General features: G+C 38.0%; 1 protein-coding gene across 2 annotated transcripts; it reads right to left on the bottom strand.

The window, feature by feature from the left end:
* Window positions 1-156: 156 nt before the first annotated feature.
* Window positions 157-14852, bottom strand: LOC131692878 (probable ATP-dependent RNA helicase spindle-E). 2 transcript variants are annotated; one of them, XM_058980221.1, is made up of 8 exons: window positions 14686-14852; window positions 14398-14631; window positions 12231-13295; window positions 11024-12172; window positions 1636-3114; window positions 1452-1573; window positions 1149-1385; window positions 157-1083 (listed from the first exon to the last, which is right to left on the bottom strand). In XM_058980221.1, exons 2-8 carry the CDS (start codon window positions 14581-14583, stop codon window positions 951-953), a joined length of 4371 nt encoding a protein of 1456 aa, XP_058836204.1. In that variant the 5' UTR covers window positions 14584-14631; window positions 14686-14852; the 3' UTR covers window positions 157-950. The 2 variants fall into 2 exon arrangements, with proteins under 2 accessions (XP_058836204.1, XP_058836205.1); XM_058980222.1 differs by having other exon boundaries at window positions 14398-14618.
* Window positions 14853-21095: the final 6243 nt, after the last annotated feature.

Genomic DNA, 21095 nt, shown 5'->3' with positions numbered 1-21095 from the left:
AAGCACCAGTTGAAGTATTTTTAGTTTTTCATTAATTTACTACTACTTAGCAAATTGTCAGTGGTATATTTTAGCAGAAAGGGTTCTATAGTACACTATTCTGCTTTTTATTCTAATACAGTACGGGAAATTCTCATAGGACTAAAGGATATATAATCTTGATTGGATAACTTTATTTCGTTCGTGAAAATTACTTGATTTTTAATGTCACTGTGGTTGTGTCTTGTACACAATCCTTTATTTTTTAGAAATAACACACTTTATGATACATAAAAAGGTGAGCTGTATCAGCATCTTTTTTTTAATTTTATAGCATAATAAACGGACAATCTTCGTTAAATCCGCATGAAATATATATATAAATGATTCGTAAGACTATGAGGCAAATGAAAAGATCAATAAAAGGTTCGATTGATCCATCGGTTTACGATAGTATACATAATTTTGAATACAGTCATATACATTGGAAAAATATATATTTTGCCTGGAATTTGGAGCTTTTTATGAAAAACACAAACAACCTTGAAAATGTCCGCGTAGTTACCCTACAGAGGGGAAAGAATGACAGAAATCGTCAACGCTTATCAACGGATGGGCTAGAGGGGTTCAAAAAACGAAGGTTTTTTATGCACTTGTTATATTAAGTCCATTTTAAATTTTGATTTAGAACCGTTTAATTTTGCCATTAGATATAAAAAGGAAACATTCTACTTGTACTTTTAGCTATTGCTCATAACAATGGTGAGCAATGATTTTTATTTATGGAATCTACGTTGAACTGATCACAAATTCGGTGCATGATAGAAAAAAACTGTCAACAAAACTTGTTCTGAACGTTCACCGCGAACTCCTCGTCTAAACATAAAATACTTCGAAAGTCGATCAGCATTAGAACATATGCTAAGATTTTCAGAAAGAGCTGATCAAATATGTTATGTAAACAATAATCACTAGCGGAACTTGATTTGCGACTCACGATCCCGATGCAATTTAGAATAGAGATGAATACGCAACTGTGGCAGCGTTTCCAGAATGGTATTACACATTTGACAGGTGATTCCGTGCCGCGGAAGATGAACATCACTGCAAAAGAAAGAATTCAAATTTTGTTTGCGTTGAAAGCACTGATCACTACGGTTAACACTTACGTGAGTGCCAGTTTGTGTAACTCGCGGCAGTGCCGTTTCAAAAAGTCGATCTGTTTAGCACTGACTGGCAACAGATTCAGCGGTTCATGTAGCGGGAAAATGGCGTTCTTGTAGATGTTCAGGTCATCTTTGCGCCTCTTGGAGGAGGAACCGCCACTTGCGTTCAAATCGGTCTTCCACGCGTAATCATTGGGAGCATGACGAACATCCAGGAACTTTCGCTCAGCTTCCAAGATTCTAAAAATAAGCAAAAATAAATGTTATTTCATCGATCTTCTGTGATATTACTTCTGGGAAAATTACTTGATGATGAAACTTTTAATGTTGATCTTTAACTTTTCGATGGAAACGTTGTTGAACTTGGGCATTGCCTGGTCCTTATCGGTGAGCAAAATGCTGTCGATTGTGTACCGTAAAGCATTAATCTATTTAAAAAAGAAACTTTGAAGAAGAGTCTGCTGCCGTTTACAGTTGGGTTTATACTTACTTGCGAAATGTCATCGTCGGTAAGAACGACATCTAGTGACAGAGCCATGTCATGTTCAGGATATAACGATTCGCCTGTTGTGCTATCCATGCCTAACCCACAAAGAATGGTAACGACACGCGTCTCGTCTGCGTCTTTTTTAAGCTGACAAGTAGGACAGAAAATCAGTGCCATAAGTGCTCCGAATCCTGGAATATTTGGCATCATTGAAGTCTGGCGGAGGACCAGACGATTTCCCTGTTCGTTTACAAATCCGGCTACCAGCAATTTCTCGTGGGTATCTTGAGGATTGGAATCTAGTAATACCGAATTTACGGAGTCGGCTTCGATTGTTACCGCTGTCATTACACCCGATTGAATGGTGGACGAAGCACTAGTTTCCAGCGGACTGTGTGGACCTGAAAGGACTACCTTGCAACGAAGCTTTTCTTCCGGAGGGGACACATCTTCGAGTTCTTCTTCTTCGTACATGTTCTGGTTCAATTCAGCCGTACGGTACACTTCCATACGCATATTTTCATCTAGTGACATTTCCCGCTGCTTACGCTCACGTGAATCATGGTCAAGCTTGGAAATATAGCTTTCCTCTGAATACTGAGCGTACTTAAGCCGGATGAGTTCGGAATTTATTGGAAGTTCGTCTCCCTTTCTTAGTATCACACTCGCCACATTGTTGACAACCGAATAAATCTCGGCGATGAAAATCTTTCCAAGAGTCATCTCCTTAAATCTGTTAATCGATTCGGCTGCCCAGATACCTTGCGGTGAGATGATTGCCGATGGTTGAATCTCTGTCAAAGTAGCTTCAAATACACGTTGAGGAACATCCTTTAGATATTCTAGTGGACCGTCTAATCGTCTGAATGCCGATTCTCCCAAAACAGCAGTATGTCCGTAATCCAGGAAGAAAATAATCCATAGGACGTCACCGGAGCGTCGCATGTTTTTGTAACTTTTGAGAACGGCCCTAGCATATTGGTCACTACCCTCTTGCAATGGGGCAGCAACCATCAGACCAGCCGAGAAGTGAAACTCTGGGTCGAAACGTGACAATCTATACGAATTGGAATTCAACTTGGTATGAATTTCGGCGAAAATGTCCTTGTTTCGGCTGTCCTCCGGGCGTAGGTGGAACTTGTTGCAGTGCACTACGTGCGTCACTTGACACACCATACTGGCGCGGTAAATAGGCGGAACGACCGATAGATGAGCGTTTTTGACCACTTTTCGACGGGAGACCCATCCGTTCGCATCCTCCCAGTGACCGAGATTCAGTTTAGTGGCAAACTCAATGGCATCCTTTTGTCGCATAGTACGAAGCTCGGAAATGCGGTTACGGGTTCCCATCTTGCGCAGTTTTATCGCACGGTACACATCGGAGTGCACTTTTCCGGGCATGAACGAACCACGCTGATCCCGTTCGTCATTACTGCCCAGGAAGGTAACGAAAATACGATTGGTGGTTCGGTCAAACATTACCTGCAAAGAGAAATGGAATGATTTGCAATTAATACCTAGTTGGGGGGCATTAGGCAATATGATTTGGATAATGCAATAGGAAAACCTATCTGTCGTACAGTGGCACGAAGTGAGACAAAATCCCCCTCAAAAAAAAAAAAATCTTTTCTTTTACATATATTTATTTTATATTTTTCTTAATCTCGCCATAATCGGATAAAAAATAAAATTTTACCATGCCATTAAACAAGTAATGCCGAGGATTTTTGCTCAATTCACACGAATTTTTAATACATTTGAGTTTCAAATGGTGATATCTACACTACACGGCCGATTGGAGTAATTTTAGTTCATTGCAAAGAAGAATTTTGTGTGTGAACGCCTAAACCAACTAGCCTGATGTATCGGTTAGCCAAGCCAAGAATCTCTAGTTCGCTGACGAGTATAGGGAAACAAACTGTTTTTTTTACATGAGAGCTGCAAGTATGCAATATTTATTTTTTCCTGAAGGAAAAAAATGGATTAGGCGATTTGCGCATAAGAGCACAAGATTCATCTTAAAAAAAGTTGTATTTTAATGTTTTGTATTCCATCCGTCAGTAACTGCCAGCAACTTGCTGCCAGTTAGACAATATATCCTGTAACCGTTGGTTACAAAGATAATAAAGTTGGCTCTGCCAACATAAAAAGATTCTCTCGACTGCCTTAAAGAGTTCCTCGATCCTTAGTCTTAGCTGGTGAGTAATATCCCGTTAAGTCTGACGTTTCGTCTGGGACGGAGGGGTCACTCACGCAAGGGTGCTCAAAGATACGCGCTAGGGATACCGGTCACAGAGGTTTGAGCGAAAGTCGCGCAACGTTTCATCAACCGACGTTGCAACCATGAGAAGGGCGGACAATTAGATGAAATGCCAAAGTTCGTGGTCCCTTCCTGATCGTTTTTGATCATATCTTTTATGATCTAGTTCAGCACGTCCATAGATCGATCTCTTTCCGTCGACAACCACTCAACGGTGCGGATGAGCGCGGCGTGTTTTCCGTTAGCAGTAATTTAATGTGAATTCTGAAATATTTTAGTGCAGTTCATTTAATATTCGAGTAGAAATATAGCATAGGAGTAGGAACTGAAGATTTTTTTCGACGGAAATTAAAGAACCACACTCAGTTCAGTATTTACAGAGCAAATAACTGTTTACATGGAAATTCTTTGCGGATTGTTTGGAGCGAATCTAGTCGTCCACAAAATTTAGGCACCCATTTTGTCCTAGCCAACATCTGTCTTTGTCAAAATCAAAACAAAGGTAGGTGCTTTCGTTGCAGTGCTAGAAGCAGCTCAATTTTTACCTTTCAATGCTCACTACAATTTTCCTAGATTACTTACAATAGTTCAACTGCGTGGAAAACATAGCCAAAAACAGTCTAAATTGATAAGTTTTATCAGTTTTCACTAATATTGCAACATAACGAAGATATATGAAAAATTCATTTTCCGTCGTCAACGTAAACGGTCCCTGGCAGCACTGCTCCATTGGAGTTCAATCAGACTAATTGCAATAACTTCAGTTCTAGAGCTGATCCTTGTAACTGTTAATACTCAAATGAAAGCCAAAAGTCACATTTATTACCCTTACTTGATTTTGTGAGCAAATCTTGCCTCAATCAAAAGTTATAGCTGTTTAAAAACGTTGTTGTCCACAAACAACATGGGCATGAATGGGTTAAATGAAAAACCGCTCCCTGAAAATCTTTTGAATCATAGCATGCCGTCGCGTACAGCACATAATTTCCTGATTGTCTACTACCAGAACGTTCCAGGAATGAAAACAAAAATGCAGGCCTTATTGCTTGCTCTCACTTCTTGCGACTACGGCATTAAACACCGAATTAACGACGAACTACGCAATCTACCGATGCGATCGCAACTCTTCTACCTGTCATTCACATCGCAGAGGTGGTGTTCTTGTAGCGATAAACATCTAATTGGGACTGTACTAAACATTCCTGAATGTAGAAATTTGTCGTACGCGTTTCACTGCTATGGCGACTGTTTTGTGTTTGCTGCATTGCTCTGAGGTTAAACATTGATCCTGACTTATACAACGTTAACTTCTCTGCAGTTCAAAGCATTCTGGACAAAGCTACAGGCGCGACAATGTACTTGTTGCAGTTGATTACAATCTTCCTAATCTCCAGTGGATTTCTGATGACGATTAGAAGTATCTTCCTGAAAATGCAATATTGGAACAAGAGACGGCCATCACATCAACTTTGGTCGCTGGTAACATGAATCAAATTTGCTCTCTTAGTAACGTGAATTAACGAACCCTCGATTTAGCCTTAGCCAACGACACGGCCGTGTTCGAGCTAATTGAGCCTCTTATATCCATACTGAGAGGATTCTGTCACATTCGCCCGAATGACATTTGCCCGAATATCACATAAACCCGAATGTCATTTACCCGAATGCCACCAACACCCGAAAGACATTCGCCCGAATGCCATTCGCCCGAATTCCATATACCCGAGAAACATCGAAATGTCAATCGAAAAAAATTTAATTTATTAAGCTGAAATACAATTTCTTTACATTTAATGCTATGAAGAAATTAACACTAAAGCTATACCAGTCAAATAGTTAATCCAATCAGCTGGTTTGTATGATTTAATTAGGGTTTCCAGTTTTAGGTCCTTTCGTGAGTTCTTTTTAGACTTTTTAGCTGTTGGTACCGCTTGTAGTGTACGTAAAACATCCGTACTACGTATCCGTGCGTTTTTCTCTTCAAGCTGCAACTGCTTCAACACACCATAGAATGTAGGATTTCCACGGCTTAACAAACCGTGCCATTTATTGTGCAAGCCCTCAACATTATTGGTGGTCCTAGGAAACTTTTTCGATGCATTTTCGAAAACTGACCACGAAGCGGGTGGAAAGAGCGGTCATCGAGAAACTTTTTGGTTAGCTTCATTTCTACCGAAAATACAATTACTACTAATGTAATCCAAAAAAAAAATAAAGGGTTGTGTACAGGACACGACCACGGTGACATTAAAAATGTAGCTTTTTTCAAGAGCGTGCAAATGAATTTTATCTATCACACATATCGACTCACGTTCTTGCTCACTCGCTTGTTTTCATATGTTACAATTTGCTATATACCCTCCCCATTAAAACATAATTTATTGAAGGTCATTTAACGGTAATCTATTATTACAATTAATCAAGTATCTCACTAGGTGATTGGCATTATTTGGCTGATCCATCTAGTAACAATAGGCTGGTCTGTCCAGAAAATATATTCAAAAGAAAAGTTCCATATTGAGAACTGTGATGAGGAAGCCCACGCCCGCCAACGGAAATACACTCAAGTTTTTTTTTACGCGGTTTTTTTTTGCGCGGTATTTTTTTACGCGGTTTTTTTTTACACGGATTTTGAAATTTACGCGGTTTTCATTTACGCGGATTTTGAAATTTACGCGGTTTTCATTTACGCGGATTTTGAAATTTACGCGGTTTTCATTTACGCGGTTTTTGAAATTTACGCGGTTTTCATTTACGCGGATTTTGGAATTTACGCGGTATCCATCAATGAGGTTCCCTTTATCGCGGATTCTTAAATTGAAGTGGTCTTCATTTACGCGGATTTTGAAATTTACGCGGTTTTCATTTACGCGGATTTTGAAATTTACGCGGTTTTCATTTACGCGGATTTTGAAATTTACGCGGTTTTCATTTACGCGGATTTTGAAATTTACGCGGTTTTCATTTACGCGGATTTTGAAATTTACGCGGTTTTCATTTACGCGGCTCGTATCCCCCGCGTAAAAAAAAACCTGAGTGTATACAGATTCTCCATGAAATATGAAATTTCATTTTCCATTTAAATTTTCAATAATGTTCTAACGAACTTAAGTAAACAATCTTAAGGTTAAGTATTTCTTGATCGATTAGTGGTTGAACAAATGAAATTATTTGATAAATTACATTGTTATACAATGTTCGCACTACCAGTTAAACGGGTTTATGCTATCTTGGTGACATTTTTCTTGTTGCTAATTATTATAACGTGTTATAACTCTGTAGTGTAAACATTGTATTATTAAACCAATTCTGTAGCGTTTTATGTTATATAGGTGTTTTATGTGGTAATAGGACTGACATAATTAATTATATCTTCAGTACAGCGGTTTGTTTCATAATTTAAAACAGATTTATTTTAAAATTTAAATTAGTATACCCAACCGTTCTATTTGTTGTATACTTTAAAACGCGATTAGAACTGTGTTTTAAATACATAGGGCAGGACAGATACTCTGACTGCATAAACTGGGAAAACAATTTTAAGTCCAGTAACGCTTAAGACATGGTTTGAATTTTAATCGAAAAAGAACATCCGCTTAAACTGATACTGAGACGGTAAGTTCTGTTTTAAAATTTTTGTGCAGTATGAAACAAAAGTGTTTGAAATTAGAAAACAAAAAATTCTGCTGGGAATGTGATTGTTTCCGATGCAATTACACTCAGGTTTTTTTTACGCGGGGTATACAGGCCACGTAAATGAAAACCGCGTAAATTTCAAAATCCGCTTGAAAAATTACCGTGCAAAAAACCACGTAAAAAACCTGAGTGTACTCTCCTATATAAAATATTACGCTGCTGAACAATGCAATAACTACAGAAGCACGTTGTCAGATGCCCTACTGATAAAAAACATAACCGAAATATATCACATATAACCGAAATATGAAACATATGAAAGCCAGTATGCTCTTTACCCTACGCTGCTACAAAGCGCCGTAAACATGGATTAACAAGTTACAACGCACACGAATGCATAAAAAAAAAATATTTTTTCAAGCGCAACACTCTCAAGCAGCACACATAAGTCGCATCCTGCCGTATTGAATTAAATCCAAACCACCCCACCCACCCACTTTGCAAATCATTCTGTGACACCGTGCTGGTACCCGAAAAATCCGCACACGGCCACCGCTGCCGAAAATGCTTAGCGTCTACCGCTTAGTGTAGCGTCCAGACGCTACAGTCATGATCTTACCCGTTCGACATAAGAACAAAAACTGATTCAAACGTGTACGCGTCACCTCTATTTATAAGCTAACCGTATATAGTTTAGTCGCTTAGGTGCGAGTGTGTGCAAATGCCAACGTTGCCGAAAATCGATAGCGCTTATTGCATCGCCCGGGGACGATGTTGCTCGTATGGGATATTAGCAACAACTGATTCAAACGGACACGGTTTATCACAGCTGTCTCGAAATCCAATATTATGTAGAGAGCTATTTGGTATATAGATGCAAGAAATGGCTCTTATTTTGAAAGAAGGAATCAACCCTTATGTTTGAGTAAACCGGGCAGACGAGTGGATTAACAGTTTCCTTGCAAACTTATTTGGCATGCAGATCCAAGGATTTGTTCATGTCTGAAAAAAGCAATCAACTCCTAATTGTGGGAAAATGCTCATGTTTAAAAGAAGGAATCAATCCCTAATTGTGAGTAAACCGGGCAAACGAGTGGATCACCAGTTTGATTGCGAGGGCTATTTGGTATACAAACTCAAAGAACTGCTCATATTTAAAGAAGGAATCAACCTCTACGTTTCAATGGATACCAATGGATCACAGGTTTGCTAAGGCGGGACCTCTGCTTCGGTTCCTCGACCTCGGTAATTGTGGCAAAACCGCATCATACTAGCTTCGCCACATAACCTTTATGAGCTACTTTTTACTAACGAGTTATGCCAAACGGACTTTCGCCATGCAATTATTAATTTAATTGATTCAATTTGTAACGAAACATCTTAATATATATTTACCTCGATTGATGATGTTTCCGAAAGATTTCTTATTATTTTGTCAGTTTTATCACGAGATTCCACTGCTCGAGCTGACAACTGCCTTATATGCATCAGTTTGCACACGAATAGCATTTGTGGCGTTGGCAACGTAATCTCAGCGGTTTCGGACAGTACACCTAAAAGTGATGTGGCGTAGCCACATTGGCCAGTGGTCGTGACTAATATGGATACGCCACATCGTTTTTTGGTACACTGTCCGACCCTGCTGCCGCTCAGTCGGCTTTAAACTAGCTATATCCCCTATGATCAACCCTTTTGGCAAAAACCGCATTAAAATCCATCCTCTATCACTAAAGTCTCTAAACTAGACAATTACCGATTTTATATTATGCTTGAGTGAATGTGGTATTCGGGTTCATGACATTCAGGCGAGTGGTCCATTCGGGTTTATGGCATTCAAGTAAATGGTCCATTCGGGTTAATGACATTCGGGTAAATGATCCATTCTGATAAATGGTTTTCGGGCGAACGTCATTCGGGTAAATGACTTTCGGGCGAATGTCATTCGGGCGAATGTGATAGAACCACTGAGGGTAGACCATAACCATAAACACTAGAGTGATATGAAAAAAATTACCGCTATCGGTCCACTCGTGAGTCAATTCCTAGTCCGACCAGGAGTACGTGCACCATGTTTGAAGTAAAACGGACAAATCTAGCTATCGAACCAGCGTATCTGAAGTTTGCATGGGATTTTTCGACATTTTACACGGAGAAAACCTACTAGCTTGCATTTTCACCGCTAGGTGGCGCCAAATGCATCGTATTATCACTGCGGTCACAGATGGAACTAAAATTTTCTAACCATAATATAACTCGTATTATGTACTACAATTCTTCTAAACATACTATTCAGCTAAATCTAGCCATTATTTCACAAAAATGTATAGGTCTTGAGAATTGAGAACTGATACACACTCATGCACTGCTAGGCTCCATGCAAAACTGACTCAGACATCACTTAGCTAAAAGTTTAACAACTTCTTTTAACGAAGTCGGATTGAATAACAGTCTTCGGCAAAGTTGTAGACAATTAAAATATCTTTCTTATTTTCACCCACAGTGATAATACGATGCAAACAGTGCCACCTAGCAATGAAAATACGAGCTAGTGGGTTTTCTCTATGTAAATTGTCGAAAAATCTTATACAAACTTCAGATACGTTGGTCCGGTAGCTAGACTTGTCTGATTTGCTTTAAGGTTGAACAGAGAATGGGCAAAAATCGAAAACGAAAAAAGTAGTTTTTTTCCACACCGTGTGTTAGATATTCATAAAAATCAATCAGCAGTACTGTAACAACATTCTACATAAGCTGCTTGATTTTCATGAAGATCTAACACACGGTGTGGAAAAAACTGCTTTTTGCCCATTCTCTGTCCAACCTTAAATTTGGTGTAAATACCCCTGGTCGGACTAGGAATCGACTCAGGGTTTGGTCGATTGAGTTTTCAAAAATTTATTATTTTTCTCGGCAGTTTAATAAACACTTTGTTTTAATATTTGGTATGCGTTTTGATGATGGTGAAGCTTTTTCTTATAATTAGCGACGACCTCAACTTATACTTTACCCAGGCCAACCTTGATGAAGTCTCAATGGTTTTTGCGACACACCAATTGACACGTGACATGCCGATTGGAAATGATTTAGATCAGACATTATGAGACCATACATGAGATTCACTACCGTAATGATCCTAAAAATGAGTTTAATTAAATTGTTCGTGCAATATTCCGTTGTTCAAACGAACAATCTGCACCAAAATGTATGTTCATCATTCGAACAATTGACTAAACATAATAAAACAGCTTTGAATCAGTGCATCATACTTATTGAGAATGATTTGCTCCTCCCAACTATAATTTTGATGACTCATTTTTAGTTTCTTGGTCAGTCACAGTCTACAAGAACTATAAACAGTTTTGCTTTAATTAGAGATTATGTCAAAAAAAACTTTTTGAGTATCGCAATATTTTGAACACTCCTCTCAAGAGCACTGCAGAAAGGACATGGCAAAATTACATTTCTACTGAATTCAGGCAGAAACAGGACACTTACCTTCATGTTTTGATGTCGGGAAACATCCCCTTCACTGATAATATTCTTAATCTGAACGGTGTACAGCGAACCGATGTATCTTTCATGATCAAACCCAGTGAAAAACACCGTATTGCAAGGATCACGTCCTCCCAGTTCAGTGAACGATTGTCGTTCCATCAGTTCCTTTCCGCCGACGGACATGGGCACGTAGTAATGTGGATAGAAGGCTCCAGCCATAATCACTTTCAAGATGACCGTCTTCTCGCGGGATGACCACACAACTCGATTCGGTCCATACGTTTCTTTAAATCCAATCCTTTTCAAGCGATCCTTGATTTCACGAATTAGCTCAGCCATATCCATTAAACATTTCAGATCCAACGACATACGGCGAGTCCAACTGGCCATGTCACCACCGTCACCGGATTGTTCCTTGCGACTTTTCCATGCGATGAAGGCATTCAAGATGGCAATTCCGTCACTACCCGATCCATCAGCCCAGTACATTTTCTGTGTATAACTTCTTACATTATTATGAATGAGAAAAATATTCTTCGAGTTCATTCCAGCGGCAATAATTATGGCTTCTTCTAGCACGCTGAAAACGTATCCAAGCATGATTAATTTTGACATGCGCAGGTCTATCGGCAGTTTAGCCATAACGCGCCCCAGACAAGTTAAGTCTCCATCTAGCTGTTCATAGTTGCCGTTTACTGTGCTCAGTAAGGCACCCATTTCTTTAAGTTGTAGTACTGTGTTACGGATGTCACTCAAATCCGGAGGATTCATAGCCAAGGCAAGAATGGAATGAGGTGGACCCATTTCTAGAAGTTTAGCTTTTAGTACCACAGCATCGAGCGGACAACGCAGCATCTCCGGAGGAATCGGAACCTTCATCTGATGTTCGTAGTAACGACGAGTAACCAATCGATATACTCGACCGTCCATAACACGACCGGCGCGACCACGACGCTGTTCGCAGTTACTGTGCGAAGCCCACTGCGTACGCAACGAATTGAAGTTCGTACTTGATTCCGTATACTGGAGACGTTGTAAGCAAAAATCGATAACAAATTTGATGTCTGGAACAGTTATGGAACTTTCAGCAATATTTGTCGAAAGAATCACTTTACGCTGACCGGGAGCGGGACGACGAAAAACTTCCACCTACAATAACAGAAACAATACTTAACTTGAAATAAAATTTTATTGAGCGTTAACTAACCTGTTCTTCAGTTGGCATTGTCGAATGCAGCTTAATGAGTTTAAGGTTTGTTTCACTTTTATGCTGAGTTTGTTCCATCATTCCCATCAAACTGTCATACATTTGTTCAATTTCATTGATTCCAGGTAGAAATATTATAATCGATGGTTTATAGGCCAATATTCTCTCTTCGTTATCATTGTCTTCTAGAAGTCGATCGCATACGAACACTAATTTCGATGCGAGTTTGTACATCTCTGGGGAGATTCCTGGGTTCTCAAAATCAATCGTGAAATCAGTTTTTAGCTTATCTAGATCATCAAGGTAATAATCTTTGACTCGAAACTGTGACGGTTTATCTACCGACAATATTGGAGCAGAAAGATAACCACTCTTTTTTGGAATCTTAAAATACTCCGAGAAAACTTTAGCATCAATTGTTGCCGACATCAGAATGACTTTAGTCTTTGTTGAATTTGTGGCCAGCAACCGACGAACAATTATTAGCAGGAAATCAATATCTACATCCCGTTCATGAATTTCATCCAGAATAACATGGGTGTAATTGGCCATTGATTTGGAAGTGATCAAAGACTGCAACAGCACTCCTGTTGTTACATAGAGTAGACGAGTATCTGGAGATACGCATTCTTTCAAACCCACTTTATACCCGACCAATTCCCCCGTTCTACATTTTCGCTCATCAGCCACCCGATTTGCAATGGACATAGCGGCAATCTTACGAGGTTGTGTCACAATAATGTTACAATATTCCTTTCGTTGATAAGCTTCTTCCAAAATGTACTGTGGAACTTGCGTTGTTTTACCGCAACCGGTAGGTCCTTGCAGAATTACAACAGCGTTCGTACGAATCTTCTCCAGAATATCATCTTTTGCAAACCGGATAGGGAGTTTACCTGGTTTTACCACAAAATTGTACCGCTGGAACAACGGAGCCATCATCTCCTTAGCTTTTAACGCTTTTGTATGCTCCTCATCCTCGTCAGCCATTGAAGTTTCGTCGTCTACATCCTCCAAATTAGAAGTACGCGATGTTGACGGACCAGCGGCTTCGTCCAGGAACGCCTAATGTAATAGTTATAAAATAATATCAATATTCGACAAAATGATATATTCCAAGTTTTGGAAATTTAATTTTTTCTGTGCAGAAATAGTAAAGCAAGGTATCAGACAAAAGCCAACTTGTCAACAACTGCAAATCTAAACGATATGCGTTAGTTTAATGTCATGCTCTCAGTAACTGTAACAGTATATTATTCGACTAATAGAAAGGCTTAAAAAATTAAATACAGTGAAAACTCGTTATCAGTCCCTTGGTGAATTTTAGGCTGACGAAATCGGGACATATATTTTCCTTTCTTTTTAATAAAACGAAGCTCTTATAACATTCTTCTTCGGTCCCTAGATATTGCCTCGTAGCCTTTTCTGATTATTTATGGGATTTTCGATGAATGTGCGCCGGTGTAGTGGAGTGCACTTTCTAGCAGAAGTGCAGAAAACTATGTTCGATTGACACTTCAAAATGGTGCAAAACCAGTACACTGCACTACACCGGTGTCATCAATCGGAAATCCCATTAGTTTAAATTCCCCTTTACGGAGGTCTGAAAAATCTCGAAAAAAATATATATTTTTGGATATTTTGGATCTCTAAGATAAGAAAAATATAATTTAGAAAGGATTTACTAGAATTCAACTTGGTACGTCTGCTAGAACCCATCAAACAACCAACTATCAATTTTCATGAGGCTGACAAAATCTGGTCAAAAAGCTGATAACATCGGGGGTAGACGAAATCGGGGTTGATAAAATCGGGTCTTCACTGTAATAATAAATTTTACGGCCGACCGTGCACCAAAAAACAATAATTCCTAATATTGCCTTTTGAAAACTTAACTTGTTTTGATTCGATGAAAGCGGCAAAACTTTAGATTTGTTCCAGCACACGGAAGTCGCTCCGGAGCAAAAAATACATGCTCCTTTTTACTCCGGCTTGCTAACAGAGGAAACAAATGGGAGAATACTGGAACTATTTTTTCCGTTTGCTCCGGAGCATTTCCAGTTGCTCCTGGTACTAGAACAAACCTATTTTTATATTGATATGTCAAATTCTTTTGCTTCTATAGAATTCGACTTACGACGTATTAGAAATGCGTGCATTTACTTACACTGATCAGCTGGGATTCCTCCTCCTTTACAAACTTCCCAACATATTCCTTTCCAAGTTTTTCTCGTTCGGGCATCTTGGCAAAGATGCTTTTATCTTCCACCACCGTAGCATTGCAGTACCCACCGGAAATAACTACCCGGTTGAAAGGTTTGCTGAAATCGAAGAAATCGTCGATGTCATCCATGTTTGTTTCCTTTTCGCTTGTGTATGGGGACGCAGCTAACAGCAGTGCCTTTCAATAAAAATTCTTACTTACGACGGGATTTAAATCACTTATCTTTCTTACCTTTAATCGTTTGCGTGAACGATCCGCGTCTGCAGTTCGATTAAATTCGAAAGCTGATAAAGTTCGGAACAAAACACTTTTTACACTACTGCAACGATTGTACGACGAGAAAGAAATGAAGTGAATTGCACGCAGATCTTGATTGAACACGGAGAAATGTTGAAACAAGTGGAAACTGGGGTTACACACTTCTGTAAAATTTACCTGTTTTTGCATAAATATTTGAACCGCGAGTATCCCAGTCAAGAAAAAGGCTGAAGAATATTGCAGAGTTGAATATTTTGACGTTTGATATTCGTTTGATTGCACTGCGGTTGCGCTAATTGGGTCATTAAGCTATATATAGTTTTCCGTTCCATTCGATAAATTTTAGGTCCAATATACATAATATAACATTATTTCAAAAAATAATTCGTTATTAGACGTAAAAACGATTTTTTTGTTTTTTAAAATAAATCTTATGTAAACTTGGCTACACACAGAAAAAAATATTGGTAAAAGTAAGAGTGTTCCGCTCTTAGCAAAAAACAACCAACGCCAACTATTAGGTTGAAAGTAAAACTTTTAAATTAATCAAGAATAATAATCAAAGTAAAAGCAAATACAAATTAAATACGCCATGGTCCCATACAAATGCGTGATCACTTTTTGACACAGCGAACAAACGAATTATACCGCACCCTATTCATCTGTTTGGTATTGACAGGTCGAAATGTTAAAAAAAATTATACTGGCAACGCTACACAATCAAAGTGTGCTGTTCGTTATCCCAACAAATTTATTGTCATTATTGTAGTGATTTTAATTATTTTTCGTTTTTAAGAGCACTAAAGTTATTTTATATTATATATAGTCTGCTAAACTGATGATTATCCAGCGAACACTAATCGGCTTCTAAAATTCAGTTAGGGGCGATGTCTTCCAACGCTTAAATTTTAAACCTGATTACATTCCGGTAATCTTGGTTTAACAGTTAAGCAAGGGTCAAGAAATCGGCCCTTAGTATCCCTTAATTGAAGGTATTGATTTTTATAAATCAAATTCATTTTCAAACCTTCAATGGATATTTCAGAAAGTAGCAACACAAGGTATCGTAAAATAGATCAGCAAGAAGTAAACCACACAGACTAGTGGAATCAAATGATATCCTGAAGAGGCACAATTAACACAGCTCTAATTGGGATATTGGAAAGGTTTGAATGCAATTCATTGTTTTACGTTAATCCACACTTGAAGTATTTTAGACACTTTACGAATGTTTGAAACACCTTTCCGAAGCTGGATTCGGATAGTAAGCTTGGGGAAGTTTGAGTTCGAATCAGCTCTACAAACGGGAAGGTATTCTGGAGAAGCTAGGGGAATGAGAAATACGAGGGTAGTCTCAATACCGAAGCGGAGTTTGGAGTTTGCTCTGACTAAAAACTAAGATTTGGCAAGATGGCTCTTTTATGATCACACTATCGATTCACGAGACATTTTTACAACTTAATGGTCTGTGGAAGCTTATTAGGGTAAACAGGTCTAATACGCCCCCCTTAAGCAAAAATAGCTATATTTCACCATTAGACGCTATGATCTTCTCACTAACTACTCTAATTTATTGTTATATTAGTTAGAAATTAGTACCCGTTTCATTTTTTATTAAAAACATCCTGAGACAAGTACAATTAAACATTTTTCAAAGATGCCTAAATTCTAGTTTTTTCTTTCACCCAGGGCAAAATGCCCCCGGTGAAAGTGTAATATGCCCCACAACAAGAGGACGGTATGCCCCACAGCAATCGGTGAGTATGCCCCACAACAATGGGTGGGGCGTTTTGGCCGGTGATGAGCTGTTGTGAATACATGAATAATGCTACACACACATAGTTTTAAGCCAAGCTATAAACTAAGATAGTAACTATAACATTCTAGTAAGCTACTTGAAATAGTTCTATCGAATCCGACTATTTCTAATTGGTTGTAATGCTATTGAAAAAAGTGAAGCTTACATAAAAGTAGCTCTTTTGAAACTTTTGTGTATATTGTTGTTTTGCAACATATTAAAAATACCAAACTAATTTAGTACGTTGATTTCATGAAAGGATACTGTTATCAGTCATTTTTACTTTTTAGATAATTCAGGAATCCTGGGAATCGAAGAGGGGCATTTAGCCCCGGTGGGGCGTATTATACCCTTTTACCCTAATCATTAATGCGCAACCCGAAGAGCTTAAACTAAAATTGAGTTTCGCAACTGACAGAGAAGATCATATCATAACAAGCGAATCAAACACAACATCTTAAGATCAGTCGCGTAAAATGTTCCTCTGCGTAAGATTTTCTATCTGCAAATCCTGAATATAATGGGACATTTCGAACATTTAGAATGAACAATAAACGGGATCAAGCGCATATTGTGTCATTTTTTAATTTAAGTTTAACTTTCAACGCTTCTTATTTTTCATCTAAGCTGCTGTCCTCTGTTTGCTAGTTGGGTTTTTTTCTTTAGCCGTTTCTCCCAGGGGGCTAGCAAGTATATGGTGATGTACAGGCAATCACAGTAGAAAACATATGGTGGGCTTAGTCCATGATTTTACATTTGATTGATTTGCTTTTTAGACTTGGAAAAAATTGCCGCCTTTCAGCGACTTGGTTTCTCCACACTTATCACGAATTCGAACATTTTCTACTTGCTGATCTTGACCGTGTCATTACCCTGTGAACTAATAATCGTATGTTGCTACCGGCACAGCCTTAGGGGTAGCATCTTTAGTTCTATCGCACACTATAGGTGCATTCTATGTTTTAAGAAGTGCGTAACGAGTGCCATAAAACCACAATTGTTACAAGAGCCCTTTGCATAATTGATATAACGGCAAATGTACTTCCATGATTGACATAACGCTTCACGGGTGTAAGCGATGTAGTTTGTAACGCGGTTGCTTTTAAATAATTACGTCATGTCACACATCCACTTGTATATTGGAACTACCTTCGAATGACACCGGATTTGAGGTTGGTTCCAGCTTTCAGCAATAGTCACCTAAAAGATTGATAAGATCTACATAGAAGGTGTTTATTTTTTCGGGCGACTTACCTCCTTTACCAAATTATTCCCAATTAGATAATGTAAAACTTCTTTAAAGCAAGTCTAAGCGAATGCAGTTACCTTTTAAATTTATACCTCTCCAGTTTTTTCAGATTTTTTAAAATAATAAACAGATGGTATCTAGGGTAACGTGAAGTTCAATTTTTTTCTTTGCAGCGATGTCAGTTTTTGAAATAATCAGTCATAAAGCGCTGTCACTTTGACACTGTACCTTTCCAGGTACAGGGTAGCTTAAAACGAGTCCTCGAAAAATCATCAGAGCATTCCGTATTAACATATTTGTATTTGGTAAAAGTTTTCCTTTTAAGCAAATGAAGAATAGTACTCAAAACAAAAGTTTTATTTTTAAACAAAGAGTATGCGTTGGTTGTTTTTTGCTAAGAGTGAAAAACTCTTATTTTTACCAACATTTTTTTCTGTGTGTACTATACATAGGAAAACTGCAATTGTTTACATCTGGCCTATCAAGAGAACACCCAAAATGAAAAAAAGTATTGCGTTGGATTGTGTTTATGTCAAATAAAAATAACCCTGCGGGAAAACATGTATTCATTTTTTCTGACAGTGCTTGAGTGGGTTGAGTGCGTCGTATTCAAAATACTTGCGTATTTTGAATGTAATTTAAGTAATTAATGAAAGTATTTAAAACTACTTCTGTTGTACTTAATATGATGCTTAATGTATTTGTACAAGTACTTTTACGGCGCGAATTTTTCTTTCATTGTTAATACTGCTATTTTTAGCTTTATATTGGTTTTCGAGGTCGAGGATTCTAATCCAGACGTCGAAAATGTAAAATTCAAAATAGCGGGTACAATATGGCGACTGTGCTAGGCTAAATTTCATGTTTTTTTTAATATTGGCCTAAAACCACTGAGAACTGACATACAAGTAAAGTTTTCAACTTGTGTCAGAAATAAAACTGTCGCTTTGAAATGACAACAGCAAGTAGCAACTTGCCACTGGCCGGCGCTTCGATCGGCCAGCAATCGCTATACGGGACTTGTGTGCAAACTTGGATACAATGGTGACTCACGCATGCGAACCTGTATGCGATGGTGATTTTCAACGTATTTTCATTTAAATGTTTTTCGGGAAAGTTTGTTCCAGCTTATATGTCTGTTCTCTGTGCTAAAACGTCTTAATCAGCGACCCCAAAAACTCGTAAATCTAGTTTAAAACCCATTGTAACAAAATTCGAAAATTTCGTAAAAAATGGCTGCCATTGTGTAACCGCTATTTTGAGTTTTCAAATTCTGTTATCAGAAACGTAATCAGCGACCTCAAAAACCACATAATCTATTTTATGCTAGTTGAGAAGCTATCTCTGTCTCTCAGAATCTTTTATAGACCAGCATAATAATAATTTCCATTTTTGTATATTTTGATCTTCTTTCAAAAAAAAACTGACATGCGAAAAATTCTGCAATAAATCTATTATTTAGTTCAATGTTTGAAATACATGCAAAAATTGTTTTAGATCTCTAGGACTTTTAGTTCAGATAGGGTGATGAGCCCATTATCGCTATGTTTCTATTATCACGCTACCCATTTGAAGCCGTTGGTTAGAGCAGTGTCTGCCATCTTTGTTCAACGCATTGAGTCAAATGGTAGCGCAACAATAGGGGCAGTCGATTCGAGAGTTCGCTCAAACACAAGAATTTCACTGTTTTCAGCGCATTTGTGTTATTATGTTGGTTCTTAACAGCAAAGCAAAGCTGTTGATGTAATCTTTTACGGATTACATTGATTGTAGGCCGAGAAATTAATGAATTAGTGAGGCACCCTGGTTAGTATGGTGAAAATAGGCACGTTACCCTATAGCTGAATTTATTATAACAAAAACGATATTTTCGAGTTTTAATTGTTTGTAACTAATAAATAATTAACATATTCACATAATTTTTTGTGCTAGTTGTACTCCTTCCATTTCTAAGAGTTGATTAAAAGAAAGAATTCGTATTTATATGTAAACGCAAACTAGACATCCAATAAAAACTTAGGGGCAGTAGATGGTACGTATACGTCTCACTGTGTCGCAAAGGGTTAAAGTACAAAAGATGTGTACTTAAAAATTTCCCATAGAAAATGGGACAAATATGCGATCATGGGTAGTATAGGTTACTACGGATCGTTTCACAGCTAAGCCACCACGTTGGCGACGAAAGAACAACTTCAAGTCCACACTCTGGCGACGAAGAGGACACCGAAGAAGTCAGTCGCAAATACAAATCCAGATGCAGCTGCCGAAAAACATGTTTTTTCAACATTTCTTTTCTTGGTTTCGTGATTTGCCATCATTTGCCACTTCTCATGTTCTTACCTGAATGGCGTCAATTTAATTTTTAAATAATCTGCAGTATTAATACTCTTCAAATAAAAGTTGAACCAGTGATTTTCTAGGCGTGTACATTGTTTAAAATAACTTCGAATATAGTAACCTATCGTACCCTAGATTTTAAAAACATCAAAAAGGTACCTTCGCCTTATTGGATTCAGCTTGAATAATATTTAGCCAGGCATAAAACCATTATTGCCAAAACGTTGCCAGATGTATAACCTTTCTAAAGAGTGCTTGTTTGTCAGAATCAGTGAAAAAATACCATCGCACGAGCTCGCCAAAGAAAACTGACCAACTTGACCCCACTCTATTCTATGCAAGTTTCGATGGCTCCTATATTAAAAGTTTCTACGGAATATACACTACCGGTCAAAAGTTTAAGTCACCCTACAATGTTAATGTAATAATCAAAAAGCTATAGTTCTCTTCATTTATTGTGATTAATTACTATTATTTATAATTATTTTTCGACCCAGTTCTCTACGATAGGCACATAAAATATGTGTTTTCTCCACTTTTCAATAATGAGATGATAATCTTCAAATTAGGTCAATTTGAATAGATTTTTTTTCGACAGTTCCGATTTTTAATATAAAAATCTTCCTACTTATTTTGTAATGAAGAAAAATATAAAAAAAACAATTTGGAATATAATTTTTGGAGTGAACTCTCGCAGTACTAAGATGTAACACGTGTTATCACTGGTATTATGTACTCGATGTATTCATCAAAAAAATACAACCTGTAATAAAAAGTTTGTTTGTGATCTACGCGTCACCCAAAGGCGTCAAACCTCCTCCTACACTTTGACCAGCAGCGTGCAGCAACATGATATAGTTAAGACACACGTGCTTGAAAAAGTCTACTGAGAAACCCACTCAATTATGTAAAATTAAAAAGAAAAAAAAAGCAAGTGAACTTAAACTTTTGACTGGTAGTACATATGAGATGGTTCACAGCAGCATGGCTTGGATAGTA

Source organism: Topomyia yanbarensis, chromosome 3 (assembly GCF_030247195.1).
Source record: "Topomyia yanbarensis strain Yona2022 chromosome 3, ASM3024719v1, whole genome shotgun sequence".
NCBI lineage: Eukaryota > Metazoa > Arthropoda > Insecta > Diptera > Culicidae > Topomyia > Topomyia yanbarensis.
Note: the sequence above shows the minus strand (reverse complement) of the source record. Positions and strands in the feature narration are given on the sequence as shown.